This window comes from Salvelinus alpinus, chromosome 7, assembly GCF_045679555.1.
Source record: "Salvelinus alpinus chromosome 7, SLU_Salpinus.1, whole genome shotgun sequence".
NCBI lineage: Eukaryota > Metazoa > Chordata > Actinopteri > Salmoniformes > Salmonidae > Salvelinus > Salvelinus alpinus.
The window spans coordinates 31,864,075-31,878,786 of NC_092092.1; the positions used below are offsets into that span (position 1 = coordinate 31,864,075).

At 44.6% G+C, this 14,712-nt stretch overlaps 1 protein-coding gene across 14 annotated transcripts in view; it reads right to left on the reverse strand.

Moving 5' to 3' along the window:
* Positions 1 to 2,709: 2,709 nt before the first annotated feature.
* Positions 2,710 to 14,712, reverse strand: part of cacna1g (calcium channel, voltage-dependent, T type, alpha 1G subunit) — a 294,162-nt gene continuing 282,159 nt past the window's right edge. For 7 of the 14 annotated variants that reach the window (XM_071409870.1, XM_071409877.1, XM_071409866.1 and 4 more), the window contains 5 exons: positions 11,285 to 11,428; positions 9,699 to 9,821; positions 7,941 to 8,160; positions 7,527 to 7,696; positions 2,710 to 5,140 (listed from right to left, as the gene is read on the reverse strand). In XM_071409870.1, coding sequence (XP_071265971.1) covers positions 4,130 to 5,140; positions 7,527 to 7,696; positions 7,941 to 8,160; positions 9,699 to 9,821; positions 11,285 to 11,428 — 1,668 coding nt within the window. In that variant the 3' untranslated portion in view covers positions 2,710 to 4,129. Of the gene's footprint in view, positions 7,024 to 7,526; positions 7,697 to 7,940; positions 8,161 to 9,698; positions 9,822 to 11,284; positions 11,429 to 14,712 lie in introns of all 14 variants that reach the window. The other 7 variants (XM_071409875.1, XM_071409878.1, XM_071409874.1 and 4 more) reach the window with 7 other exon arrangements.

The window sequence follows — 14,712 nt, forward strand, 5'->3', positions numbered from 1 at the left end:
GAGATAAAACAATTTTGTATGATCACCTCCCGGTGTAAAAACCATGGAAATTAAAAACAAAAAACTATGTTTTAAGTGAGAAGTAATCATTGGCCTGAAGCCGAAACATAAAGCAAATTCACATGAGCACCACAACGCCTACTCCACCCATGCTCTATAAAGGTTTTCCAGATTTGACCTAATACAGTAACTATGTTGGTATATTGTACTTCAAACAATGTGTATGCAGGTTGCTTAGGATTCAAACCTTCTCAAACAGCCTAATTCATCATCTTCAGCGGAATAATGGACTTTACAATGTCCTGCTATTAAAATAATGTTTATATACAGTACTAGTCAAACGTTTGGACACACCGACTCATTCAAGGATTGTTCTTTATTTTGACTATTTTCTACATTGTAGAATAATAGTGAAGACATCAAAACTATGACATAACACATATGGAATCATGTAGTAACCAAAAAAGTGTTAAACAAATCAAAATATATTTTATATTTGAGATTCTTCAAAGTAGCCACCCTTTGCCTTGATGACAGCTTTGCACAATCTTGGCATTCTCCCAACCAGCTTCGTGAGGTACTCATCTGGAATGCATTTAAAATAACAGGTGTGCCTTGTTAAAAGTTAAATAATGGAATTTCTTTCCTTCTTAATGCATTTGAGCCAATCAGTTGTGTTGTGACAAGATAGGGGTGGTACACAGAAGATAGCCCTATTTAGTAAAAGACCAAGTCCATATTGTGACAAGAACAACTCAAATAAGCAAAGAGAAACAACAGTCCATCATTACTTTAACTACGGGATCGGTGACCCCCCTCGGGACAGTTGAGCTAACGTGCGCAAATGTGATTAGCATGATGTTGTAAGTAACAACAACATTTCCCAGGACAAAGACATATCTGATATGGGCAGAAAGCTTAAATTCTTGTTAATCTAACTGAACTGTCCAATTTACAGTAGCTATTACAGTGAAATAATACCATGCTATTGTTTGTGGAGAGTGCACAGTTATGAACTTGAAAATGTATCAATAAACCAATTAGGCACATTTGGGCAGTCTTGATACAACATTTTGAACAGAAATGCAATGGTTCATTGGGTCAGTCTAAAACTGCACATACACTGCTGCTATCTAGTGGCCAAAATCTAAATTCAGCCTAAACTGGAAAAATACAATATGGCCTTTCTCTTGCATTACAAAGATGATGAAAAAAAAAACATGTTTTTTTTTCTTTGTATTATCTTTTACCAGATCTAATGTGTTACATTCTCCTATATTAATTTCATTTTCCACAAACTTCAAAGTGTTTCGTTTCAAATGGTATCAAGAATATGCATATCATTGCTTCAGGTCCTGAGCTACAGGCAGTTAGATTTGGGTATGTCATTTTAGGCGAAAATTTAAAAAAAGAGGATCAAACCCATTTCTCTCAAACAGCTTCATGAGGTGGTCACCTGGAATGCTTTTCAATTAACAGGTGTGCCTTGTTAAAAGTTAATTTGTGGAATTTATTTCCTTCTTAATGCGTTTGAGCCAATCAGTTGTTTTGTAACAAGGTAGGGGTGGTGTACAGAAGATAGCCCTATTTGGTAAAAGACCAAGTCCATATTATGGCAAGAACAGCTCAAATAAGCAAAGAGAAATGACAGTCAATCATTACTTTTAAGACATGAAGGTCAGTCAATCCAGAAAATGTGAAGAACTAAAGTTTCTTTTAAGTGCAGTTGCAAAAACCATCAAGCGCTATGATGAAACTGGCTCTCATGAGGAGCGCCACAGGAAAGGAAGACTCAGAGTGACCTCTGCTTTAGAGGATAAGTTTATTAGAGTTACCAGCCTCAGAAATTTCAGCCCAAATAAATGCTTCACAGAGTTCAAGTAACAGACACATCTCAACTGTTCAGAGGAGATTGCAGCAATCCGGCCTTCATGGTCTTATTGCTGAAAAGAAACCACTACTAAAGGACACCAATAAGAAGAAGAGACTTACTTGAGTCAAGAAACATGAGCAATGGACATTAGCCCAGTGGAAATCTGTCCCTTGGACTGATGAGTCCAACTGTAAGATTTTTGATTCCAACCACCGTGTCTTTGTTAGACGCAGAGTAGGTGAATGGATGATCTCTGCATGTGTGGCCCACCATGAAGCATGGAGGAGGAGGTGTGGGGGTACTCTGCTGGTGACACTGTCAGTGATATATTTAGAATTCAAGGCTCACTTAACCAGCATGGCTACCACAGCATTCTGCAGCGATTCGCCATCCCATCTAGTTTGCTCTTAGTGGACTATCATTTCTTTTTTCAACAGGACAATGACCCAACACACCTACAGGCTGTGTAAGGGCTATTTGACCAAGAAGGAGAGTGATGGAGTGCTGCATCAGATGACCTGGCCTCCACAATCACCTGACATCAACCCAATTGAGATGGTTTGGGAAAGCAGCCAACAAGTGCTCAGGATATGTGGGAACTCCTTCAAGACTGTTGGAAAAGCATTCCAGGTGAAGCTGGTTGAGAGTGCAAAGCTATCCTCAAGGCAAAGGGTGGCTACTTTGAAGAATCTAAAATCTAAAATATATTTTGATGTTTCACACTTTTTTGGTTACTACATGATTCCATATGTGTTATTTCATAGTTTTGATGTCTTCAATATTATTCTACAATGTTGAAAATAGTAAAAATAAAGAAAAACTCTTGAACGAGTAGATGTGTCCAAACTTTTCACTGGTACTGTATGTAAATTAGATATTTATGCATATTCTTTTTCTTTTTCTAAAAACATGTTGTCACTTTGTCAATATGGGGTATTGTGTGTAGATGCGTGAGCATTTTTTAAATCCATTTTTAATTCAGACTATAACACAACAAAATGTGGAATAGGTCAAAGGGTATGAATACTTTCTGAAGGCACTGTAGATTCAGACATACTACATCAAGTTCTTTCAAGACGTAATAACGAATTCCCAGGATTGTGTTGAAGAAATCAGAGTTTGTTGGATTGAATATTACTGTATGTGTGTTTTTGTGAAATCAGGACAGCCTTGAAAATATGATAATGCATCTCGTTAGATTTTATCCTGTCAATAAAAATCTTCAAACACTGCTCTAAAGTCTTAATGTTTGTCATGTTTGTTATGAAGTAAATAACAACACATTGACTTATCCCATTCTGTTACCTACCTTCAAACCACCAAAGTCCCCTTGTGCTTAAAAATCCAAGCTCAGTTTAATGAGTTGTTTTTATATATATATATATATATATTAATCCTACAAATACATGATTCTCAGCACTTTGAAAAAAAATCACTTTCCTCAGCAAATCAAGAAAGCTAGAAAATATCCCTAAAATTAAACAAAACCGACTAGCTAAACATTTTTTCGAACATTGAAACAAACAGAGAAAAATTGAAACCCAACACAAAAAAGATCACCCCCCAAAAATATATAATGAAATAATAAAAAAATCTACATCCTGTACAAACACTATGGCCCAATAATTTAAGAAAATAGTGTCTCTAAATCGTTCATATTGCTTTGTACCTCCACTGTTGCCCGTGTGAGGGTGAAGTCCCACTGTCTAACACTGAGCATTCCCAATAGTGGCCACAGGCAGGCGCTATCCAAAGTTATTGGTGCTGACTTCACTCCAGAGGTCATGGGGTTGACCTGCAGCCAATGGCGTGGTAGAATGGAAACAGTCATGTTTGTATTCTTGTTTCATCTCTGCTTATGCTGTGTTCTTTTCGCGTTCTTGTGGTTTTGGCAGTACAACAATACAAAGACAAGGGATGGTCACACTACGACAGTACTGCACTGATCCTCAATAAAACCAAGGATGATTTGACCGTTTTGTTGTAGTTTTACCATAATTACTCTCTACGGTATTATTACTACGACTATCACCATCACGGATACACCAAGTGTATCGTGTGTTTGCATGTGTGTGTCTGTGTGCCTATGTGCTTAATGGTTCGTCTGTGTGTGTGTGTGTGTGTGTGTGTGTGTGTGTGTGTGTGTGTGTGTGTGTGTGTGTGTGTGTGTGTGTGTGTGTGTGTGTGTGTGTGTGTGTGTGTGTGTGTGTGTGTGTGTGTGTGTGTGTGTGTGTGTACATCAGTGTGTGTGAGTGTTCAGTGCTCAGAGCTTGTCTTCTCGAAGGAGAAGCTGGGCAGAGTCAACAGCTTGGGGTTGGGCCCCCCTCCCTCCTGGCCCAGCCCCTCCCCTGCCCCGAGGTCAAAGGAGTCCTTGGAGTCACTGGAGGGAGCCCGTCTCCTCAGACAGGAGGTATCCCGGCTGGGTAAGGGAGGGGGCATCCCTAGGCCCCCCAAACCTCCCAGGGTAGGGTGGAGGCCGGATTGGGACTCCAGTCCATCAGGGGGGTCTACGGAGATACACGGGGGGCTCATTTTCTTCTTGCGTCGGGGAGAGGGCAGGGTCTTTGTTGTGGTCTGGGAATGGATCTGGAGGCTGTCTGCTCGGGAGACGAACCCCGAGGACGTGGACGTAGTGCTGCGCTGGGGGCTGGACTCTACAGATGAACACACCTCCACTGAGTGGCGCCGAGGATCGTCCAACCAGGACAGGGGGCGTGGCCGGGACGCTAGAATGCTCCGCCCCTGGGCGTCAGCGCTGTGGAACCTCTTCAGCTGCCTCAGGCACGGCCGGCTACCCTCACCACGACCAACCTCATAACCTTGGTAACTGCCCTCGAGACCTCCGACCTCTGACCCCAGTCCGACACCGGTGACATCCTCACTCCCCGCCAGCCCCGCCCGGTTGATGAGCGACACTTCGTGGTCTGCCGAGGCCTCTTCCTGTCTCCAGGGGCGAGCGGAGGGGAGGGGAGGAGGGGGTGAGGAGAGGGAGGAGGGGGAGTTGGGTGAGGAGGAGAGGTGGTGCTGGTCGTGGTTTGAGAAGGGGTGTTGGGTGTGAACACTACTGGGGCGCGACCGTTGAGGGGACGCCCCTGGGGTGGCAGGGACCAGCCGGAGAGAAGGCTGCTGGTGAAGATGGGAGGATGAGGAAGAGGAGGAGGAGGAGGAGGAAAGGGGGAGGGCTAGGGAAGCTACATTTAGGACCCCCTCCTCACCCTCCCCTCCGTCAGACCACAGAGCCTCCTGGGAATCATTAGATACTGCCACCTGGTGGAGGAAGGAGGGAGAGAGGGGGAGGAGGGAGGAGAGGGATTAGGAGGGATGATGCAGTGAGGCAGAGTTTGAAAGAAATGGAGAAAGGTGGAAGAAGAGCGGGAGAGAAAAACAGGGAGAGGGGTGAGGCAGGGAGGGAGAGATTGAGACACAGGGGTTGGGTGGTTAGGGGGACATGGGGGGGTGAGAGGTGGGAGACTGGTTAGTGTGAGGTGACTGGGTGAGGATGACCAATATGAGTGAAGGTCAGAGTTCACCATTAGACCAGCATGCTCCCAATACCATCTCTGCCTCATTGTGATACAGAGGAAATGTTGAAATTGCAATAGAGTGCAGTGCAACTTGTAAGTCAACTAGTAAGTGTATTGCTGTATGTTTATTGCACAAGGGAACCATTCCAGGTTCAGATATGTGTCAAGAGTATCTGTTTCATGAATAGATTCAGTGACAGCATGTGATTTACAGTAGCAGCAGTAGTAGGGCACAGTTTGTCTCAGCTAGGACACTGGGTACAACCATGGTTTCCCAAGTTCTAATTGAGTGCCCAATGTTTATTCCCTGTTTAACAGAAGGAGTATTGGGAGATATGCCTGGTCCGGTGCACTGCATTTTGAGCCTCTTCCAATGCCCAATATCCTCAATTCCCTCTGTCCTTGTAGCCCAGTCAGCTAACTCCCCAATGACAAACATTTATTGGAATTTTAGAGAGTGGTACTATAGGGCAGCCCTTCAGCTTTTTTCCCTCAGAGAGGTCAGAGGGCAAAGGGCAGAGGGTACTGAGTCTGTGTGTAGCTACAGGAGAGGAAAGGTTAGTAGAACACAATGACACACTACAAAAGTTACAAAAGTCTCACATAGCATCCTTTCCATATCTTATGCAATTTGAGATCACAGATCGGAAGTATCTTGGTTGTTATGTGACAAAATATGGACAGAAAAGAAAAGGTAGCTATTTAAGAGTTTTGGGACAATTGGGACATGATTATTCACAGAATACTCATGACTTGTAGCTTTGTGTGTCTTGACAGAAAGCATGGATGATGTGACAACAGGGACATCTAGCGGACTACGATATTATAACCAAGCCAATACCACAGCTACAATAGCACTAACAATGGAGCCAACTCCTCTCACATCTTTTTATCAATACCTATTTGTGATTGTAGAACAATTCCTGTCATACGGGGTAACATTAAAAAATAATCATATTATAACTCCTCAATAGTAACTATTTCATCAACATAATCATCTTCATACAATCACAACACTGCCCAAAAAGGACAACAAGTGCTCTGAAACAGTCGTATAAATATGTGGCCAAATATTACCGACAGGACTGACAGTCCTGATTTTAAACCCTGAGTTATAACAGTGTAATATGTAGCTACAGTAGTGTGATGTGTAGGACAAAGCCTACAATTAATAGACAAACTGACTGCACCTTAAACTAAAATACAGTCCATCAATCAACAGATGTGTGATAAAGATATCAGTAGGTAGTTCACATGACCCTATAGGGGTTCATAAACAATATAGTCCCCTATTTCTATGAGAATTAACAGTCTAGCCATTCCAAAACGATGTTCAACGCTACCTACTGTACGACAGTGGGTCAAGTGAGATGCATTGTGGCAGATGGTCAGCAGAAGACAGACAAACAAGGGAGCAAGAAGGGGAGGAGGAGAGGTCAGGGAAAGAGAAATATGTGTGTGCGCGCGTGTGTGTGTGTGTTGGAGGCGGGGTGGATAGGAAATAGGGACACTCAGTATTTCTGAAATGAGTGGTAGCGGGTCAGGAGTTGTTATTTAACTGTTTCAGAAACAAGAGTATCTGTGTCTGATCAGTAGCTCTGGGTCTGGTGGTTGCTGAACTAGACTCTGTTAGTAACAGACACAGGGAAGGGAGGCAAGCAGATGGACAGAGAGATGGACAGGAGATGGGGAGCATTGTCAGGGCGGAGGGAGGAGGGATGGAGAAGTTAGAAACATAAAACAGACAGGAAGAAGGGAGGCAGGAGGGAGGAGAGAAGACAGCATTAAGAGCAGAGCTGAGAGGAAGGAAGGGAAGTTTAGGAAAAACATCATATCACAGCAGAAACATGAGGAGAAGAACACAATGATGAACAATCATTTCTGATAGAAAACATTTGTTACCTCCGGTGTGTGTGTGTGTGTGTGTGTGTGTGTGTGTGTGTGTGTGTGTGTGTGTGTGTGTGTGTGTGTGTGTGTGTGTGTGTGTGTGTGTGTGTGTGTGTGTGTGTGTGTGTGTGTGTGTGTGTGTGTGTGTGTGTGTGTGTTTGCTGCATGTCTGTGTCTCACCTGTCTGCGGAGCGTGCGGCTGAGTGTGTGTGTGTGTGTTTGCCTGCATGTCTGTGTCTCACCTGTCTGCGGAGCGTGCGGCTGAGTGTGTGTGTGTGCCGTGGCGGGGGTAGTCGGGGTATATTCTCTGAGTCTGAGAGGCTGTGAGGACTGATGGGTCTGAAGAAGTCTGTAGGAACAGCCAACTGCTGGGAGCTCTCCTCTGGTTGGGACCGTACCGAGGTCCTGGAGCCTGTGGTAACACACACAACACAAATATAACTTGTTTCTCTCACATAAAAACAACAAGGGATTATCAAAACAGTAGGTGTGGGTAAGGTTGGTTCCTGGTCCTACTGTTCTAGAAATGTATTGGTTTTCCTGACAGCATTCACTTTGATCAAGAGGAAAGGTTACTATGTGTGTGTGCGTGTGCGCGTGTATGTGTGTGTGTGTGTAAACAATGTCGGCGTGTAGAGAGAGTCTCTGTACTGTACCTGACAGAGCCCTGTTAAGTGCCTCTATGTGCTGTGGCCCTGTAGCCTGTGTCAGTACTGGAGCTAAGCCAGGAGCCAGGCCGGCTCCTGGGGGTCCGAAGGGCTCCAGAGGCAGGAACATGTAGCTGTCGTTTGGTAGGGAGTGGGTGCGGCCCACCGCTGACTTCCGTACACTCAACAGGTTGTCCTCCAACGGCTCCACAGGATCAAGTAACTCCACCTGGGGGACAGAAAAACAGTCAGCCTCTTTCTGGACCTACTTGGAGGTCTGACCACGGGTCTTTAACAGAGACTTCACACACATGAAGGAAGTAATTGTTGGCACACTGAGCGACAGACCAGATAGACGGCGTCATTGCACTAGTGGCAGAGAGGAGACTGGCACAGACCTGGCTCTGGGCTCAGAGTTAGTGAAACTAACTGAAACCACATTGTCTATGTCTTTATTGTAGCAAGACAAATGAATGAAGCATTTGTATGCTTGAGCTTTTTGCTGTGATCGCTTATCATTTAGGCCACAGCTTAATAGCAGGTAGTTTATTCTATCCCTAAGTTCTGAGAGCCAGAAAATGCAAGCTAGGCCAGTGCCCTGCTATGTCCTTGGCTAGCAGACAACATATCTAACCCACAGCTACTAACTACAGAGATCTGAGTGGCACTACATTCACTTGTCACATTGTTTATAACACAGAGGAGAGAGAGAGAGAGAGAGAGAGAGAGAGAGAGAGAGAGAGACAGAGAGAGAGAGAGGACACAAAGCAAACAGGTAAAAAAGAGAGAGGACAGAGACAAAAGAAAGAAATGGAGGAAGACAGAGAGAGACAGAGAAAGATAAGAGAGAGAGACAGAGACAAAAAGAGAGAACACACAAGAGAAAAAGAGGTACGGGCAGGCGAGCAGGCGCACTAGTCTACTGGACTGGACTGGAACGGACAGACACCAGGCTAGAAAGGTGGAATGAAAAAGAGAGAGAGAGCGAGGGAGAAGAGCGGATGGTTAAAAAAATCTCCAGGGTCTTCCAAACTCATGTGTGTGTCTTGCTCACATCTCTCTGTGTTTTACCTCCAGTTCTATGATTCATTTGAAATCATTAATGTGTCTGTGCGATGCATGTGCTGGGTTTGGAAAATCCCTCTGACACAGCTATTACATTCCTCACACGCTACGATATAACCTGATTGATTAGTTCAACGCCCTTCCGATGAGTGGCAAGGTTGTACGTCGCCACCGTTCTCTGTGTCTGACATGCAATGGAGAGAGAACGACTCTCAAGCTAACGAGGGTATAAATTGGTCGTAAATTATCCCAGATTGTTTCCCGACAACTCTCAATTAGCTACGGTGCGTGGGGGAAACTCAGAGAGCTGAGAGCAGAGATGTCCTCTCTGAGCCACCGTAAAGGACATTGTGAGGAGACTAATTAGAACTGAAGTAGTGTAGAGGGAGTAGCTTCACCTCGTGTCCCTTTCTACTACTACTCTGCCACTCAATTAGTGTTCAAGTTTACGAGTTGCTTGATTACCAAATTACAATAGTGTCATTACATACAAAATGCATTGGTTTCTTTAGACATGTGTATATAGTGTCGCCTAATTGACATCCAGAAGGTAACCTCCAACCTATAGTCAGTACCCCCAGAGAGAGTGAGACTGGAGGGGCCAGCTGAGTTCGGAAGCTCCCTTGGGAAAGGCTAAGCTACAGGAGACAGCAGAGGAAGAGGAGGCGACGGGATGAAGAGAGAGCGAGGAGCTGTCAGTACGTTGGACTCCAGACTGGTTAGTAAGAGAGGGTTAATATCATCAGGGGCGGAGTCGTCGGTGAGAACTAGGGACCAGGATTTGTCCGAGGTCAGAGAGAGAGCTTCCATCTCCGCTAGAGGGATCTAGATAGAGAACAAACAAGGCCCGGTGAGCAGAGAAGACACACACGCACACGCACACACACAATCCGACTAATCACACAAACAGACAGTGGCATGACACACTTCCCACAATCTGATGACATGCATAGCACAGATGTGACAAGACATCAGACAGCATGTGCTGTAACAGCACACAATGACATACTGTAGATGTAGCAAACAACCCGACACAACACCTAACACCTAAGATTGGATCAACAACAGACATATCAACCGATACATGGATAAATCACACACAAAAACCAACACACACACAGATATATAAACCTCATTTCAGACAAACCGATATGACAAACAACAGTTCAAGTAAATATACAGACCAACGGTTAATTAAACAACGTCCATCCATATGGATGACAAATACATAGCAATATAACGTCACACGGACAAACCACAAAATGGTCTATTATATATGATATTGAAAGGTTCAACTTTTTATGACGAGTAATTGACACAGGACGAGCTGGGAACATAAACAGACTTCATGTAATGCAAGCTAAGTATAGCTAGCATCGTTTCACAACACCGAGCACCATCTTGGAAGGGTTCAAACTGTCAGAGCTTGCTCTGCTAAACGCTTACTGTTTCTGACTTCCCTCCCTCACTCACTCCTAACCCGGGAGAATGAATTGAGGAAATGCTTTTTGACAGGCAAACGACTGGGCCAGCCGTGCAGACAGGGGCAGGGGTCCTAACTGGCAGAGACTGAGTGGGCGCCTGGAAGAGATTTCTGCTAACTTTTCAGAATCAGACAGAGAGGGAGAGGCAGTGAGGCTATTACTGCTGCGGCATTACGTTAGCCTCAATCCTTTTTAAAAGCTTTAGCAGACACTGTTTAGCAATGCTAATGTGATTGGCTAAATCGTTTTGTCCTGAATGGGGAAAAGGAGACATTCAGATGCATAATTCAACAGTGATACATCGCTCAATGTTCGGGAAATGATCATGTACGGTGTGTCCGTGTGTCCAGCCAGCTTGGCAGCGGAGTCAAATTATTATCATTAGTTGGTGCTCAATCCAATGGGTGGTTCGTTTTCAAAGCTCATAGCCAAGTGTGTGTGTGTGTGTGTGTGTGTGTGTGTGTGTGTGTGTGTGTGTGTGTGTCTGTGTGCGGTAGGTATACTACCATATCATTACCCTATACAGCCAAGCTGAGAGAGGGATATTGGAGAGTGACCACATTTCTAATAATATTATTGGCCAAGGAACACACAGAGGATTGGAGAGAAATGGGAACACACAGTTAGAGGTGAGAGAGTTGAGTGCAGTAAGAGAAAAGGGAGGGGGAAAAGGGTCGAGTTAGAGTTGAGAGGAGAGGGTGTGTGCCATAGATTGAGGCTGAGAGAAGACTTCAGCATGGGTGTGTGGGTGAGGGATCGGCTGAGGCGGAAGAATGACAGGGTTGCGCAGGCGAGTTCATTGACCTTCTTGTCACTGCAGTGCTTGCTGGGTAGTGGGGGCAGGGCGTAGTAGTGACATATTGACCCTGACAGGTTGTCCATCAGACTCAACTCTCCCTCCATCGAACCCTCGATCACCGAGGAGACCGAGTCAAACATCGCTCTTCGCTACAGATGGACAGAGACAGAGACAGACAGAGAGAGACAGACAGAGACAGACAGAGAGAGAGACAGACAGAGACAGAGACAGACAGAGAGCGACAGACAGACAGAGACAGAGACAGACAGAGACAGACAGAGACAGAGACAAACAGAGAGAGACAGACAGACAGAGACAGAGACATAGAGAGACAGAGACCGAGAGAGACAGACCGAGACAGAAACATAGAGAGACAGAGACATAGAGAGACAGACCGAGACAGACAGAGACAGAGACAGACAGAGAGAGACAGAGACCGAGAGAGACAGAGACAGAGACAGACAGAGAGAGACAGAGACCGAGAGAGACAGACCGAGACAGAGACATAGAGAGACAGAGACCGAGAGAGACAGACCGAGACAGAGACATAGAGAGACAGAGACCGAGAGAGACAGAGAGAGACAGACCGAGACAGACAGAGACAGACAGAGACCGAGAGAGACAGACCGAGACAGACAGAGACAGACAGAGACCGAAGGAGACAGACAGAGACAGACAGACAGAGAGAGACAGACCGAGACAGACAGAGACCGAGAGAGACAGACAGAGACCGAGACAGACAGACAGAGACCGAGAGAGACAGACAGAGACCGAGAGAGACAGACAGAGACCGAGAGAGACAGACAGAGACCGAGAGAGACAGACAGAGACAGACAGAGACAGACCGAGACAGACCGAGACAGACAGAGACAGACCGAGACAGACCGAGACAGACCGAGACAGACAGAGACAGACCGAGAGAGACAGACACAGACAGAGACAGACAGACAGAGACCGAGAGAGACAGACAGAGACAGACAGAGACAGACAGAGACAGACAGACAGACAGACAGACAGACAGACAGACAGACAGACAGACAGACAGACAGACAGACAGACAGACAGACAGACAGACAGACAGACAGACAGACAGACAGACGAGGGGACAGAAATAGACACACAGAAAGAAAGACGAACAGGGAAAAAGGGAGCAGAAGGAGGAAGGAAGTGAGCGAAGACAACAAGGTCAGGTGTGGTAGAACACATACAGAGAACCAAAGGCAGGTGGTGTGTGCACATGCTTCAGGACACGCATCAGACCTACGTCTGGTCTACACAGAACCAATACTCGCAATCATAGTCGTGTTCCTAAATACTGAAAGTTCCTTCACCAATCCAGAAGGGGGCAGTAAAACACTACTGAAACTCCACTCTCAACCCCAGAGGGAGAGGAAACAGATTGGAGTTTAACCACACATGTTTCTGCCAGCGAGGGATGACAGAGAGGAGAGAGAGATAACATCAGAAGAATGATACAGCCCAACCTCTAGTCACTATAAAAAGGCCTGTTGGCTGGAAATAGCAGTCTAGTAAACAACATACGGCTGTGTCCTGTCTTTCCCATGGCATTACAGTGACCTACGGCTGGCACTAGTCTACTGGGACTGATACACATATGCAACTTTATTACGGGGAAAAAGTTCAGTACACATCATTGCATTTTGTATCCGAAAGTAAGCTGGTCCTCTTTGATGTCTCGTAGATCGATGCATTGCACTCTTTTTGTCTATAAAGCCCTGTTACATAAACTTCCGTCATACCTATCTCATTGTTGTGTGTATGTACTGACATGTATGTGTAACTGGTAGGTGCACACACACACACACACTACATGTTAATATTTTTAAATGTATGTAAATTATAAAGTATTTTGTCTGTAATGTCTGTTTCATGTGTCGGACCCCAGTAACACTAGCTGTCGCCATTGGCGTCAGCTAACGGGGTTCCTAATAACCACTAGGCTACCCTGCCGCCCCGAACTGTATAAGTTACCAGAGCTGGACTCAAGGGATGTCTAACCCTGGAAATCCCTTCAATCTCCACCCAGTCAGGTAAATCTGCTTTTAGTTATTTTGCAGCTCATGTGGAATGATTTCCAAAAGTCCTTAAAGTTGGTGGAGTTGGTACCTCTAGGGGAGGGATCATCGAATAGACTCAACTATTAAAGATAGTTTGTAGACTGAAAATTGGCTGCAAGAAGCCCAAACAGATATAATAATTTCAAACCTTGCTTACTTTTGTTTCTGATCACATGTCTCTTTCTATCATGCATGGTAATACTTGGGAACAGACTTCCAAAATTAAAATCACTTGGAGCTGATTCCCTGGTGTTTTTACAGTATTTTATGTCCATATAAAAATGTCAAATAAAAAATATACAGTATCAGTCAAAAGTTTGGACACATCTACTCATTCAAGGGGTTTTCTTAATTGTTTTACTATTTTCCACATTGGAGATAATAGTGATAATAGATTATAATGAAGACATCAAAACTATGAAATAACACATGGAATCATGTCGTAACCAAAAAGTTCATTTGAGATTCTTCAAAGTAGCCAACCTTTGCCTTGATGACAGCTTTGCACACTTTTGGCATTCTCTCAACCAGCTTCATGAGTTAGTCACCTGGAATGCATTTCAATTAACAGGTGTGCCTTGTTAAAAGTTAATTTGTGGAATCTCTTTCATTCTTAATGTGTTTGAGCCAATCAGTTGTGTTGTGACAAGGTAGGGGTGGTGTACAGAAGATAGCCCTATTTGGTAAGAGACCAAGTCCATATTATGGCAAGAACAGCTCAAATAAGCAAAGAGAAATGACAGTCCATCATTACTTTAAGACATGAAGGTCAGTCAATCTGGAAAATTTCAAGAACATCTAAAGTTTCTTCAAGTGCAGTCACAAAAACCATCAAGCGCTATGATGAAATTTGCTCTCATGAGAACCGCCACAGGAAAGGAAGCCTCAGACTTACCTCTGCTGCAGAGGATAAGTTCATTAGAGTTACCAGCCTCAGAAATTGCAGCCCAAATAAATGCTTCACAGAGTTCAAGTAACAGACACATCCCAACAACAACTGTTCAGAGGAGACTGATGGTCTTCATGGTCGATTTGCTGCAAAGAAACCACTACTAAAGGAAATCTGTCCTTTGGTCTGATGAGTCCAAATTTTAGATTTTTGGTTCCAACCGCCGTGTCTTTGTGAGACGCAGAGTAGGTGAACGGATTATCTCTGCATGTGTGGTTCCCACCGTAAAACATGGAGGAGGAGGTGTGATGTATGGGGGTGCTTTGCTGGTGACACTGTCAGTGATATATTTAGAATTCAAGGCACACTTAACCAGCATGGCTACCACAGCATTCTGCAGCGATAGGCATCCCATTTAGTTTGCGCTTAGTGGGAATATCATTTGTTTTTCAACAGGACAATGACC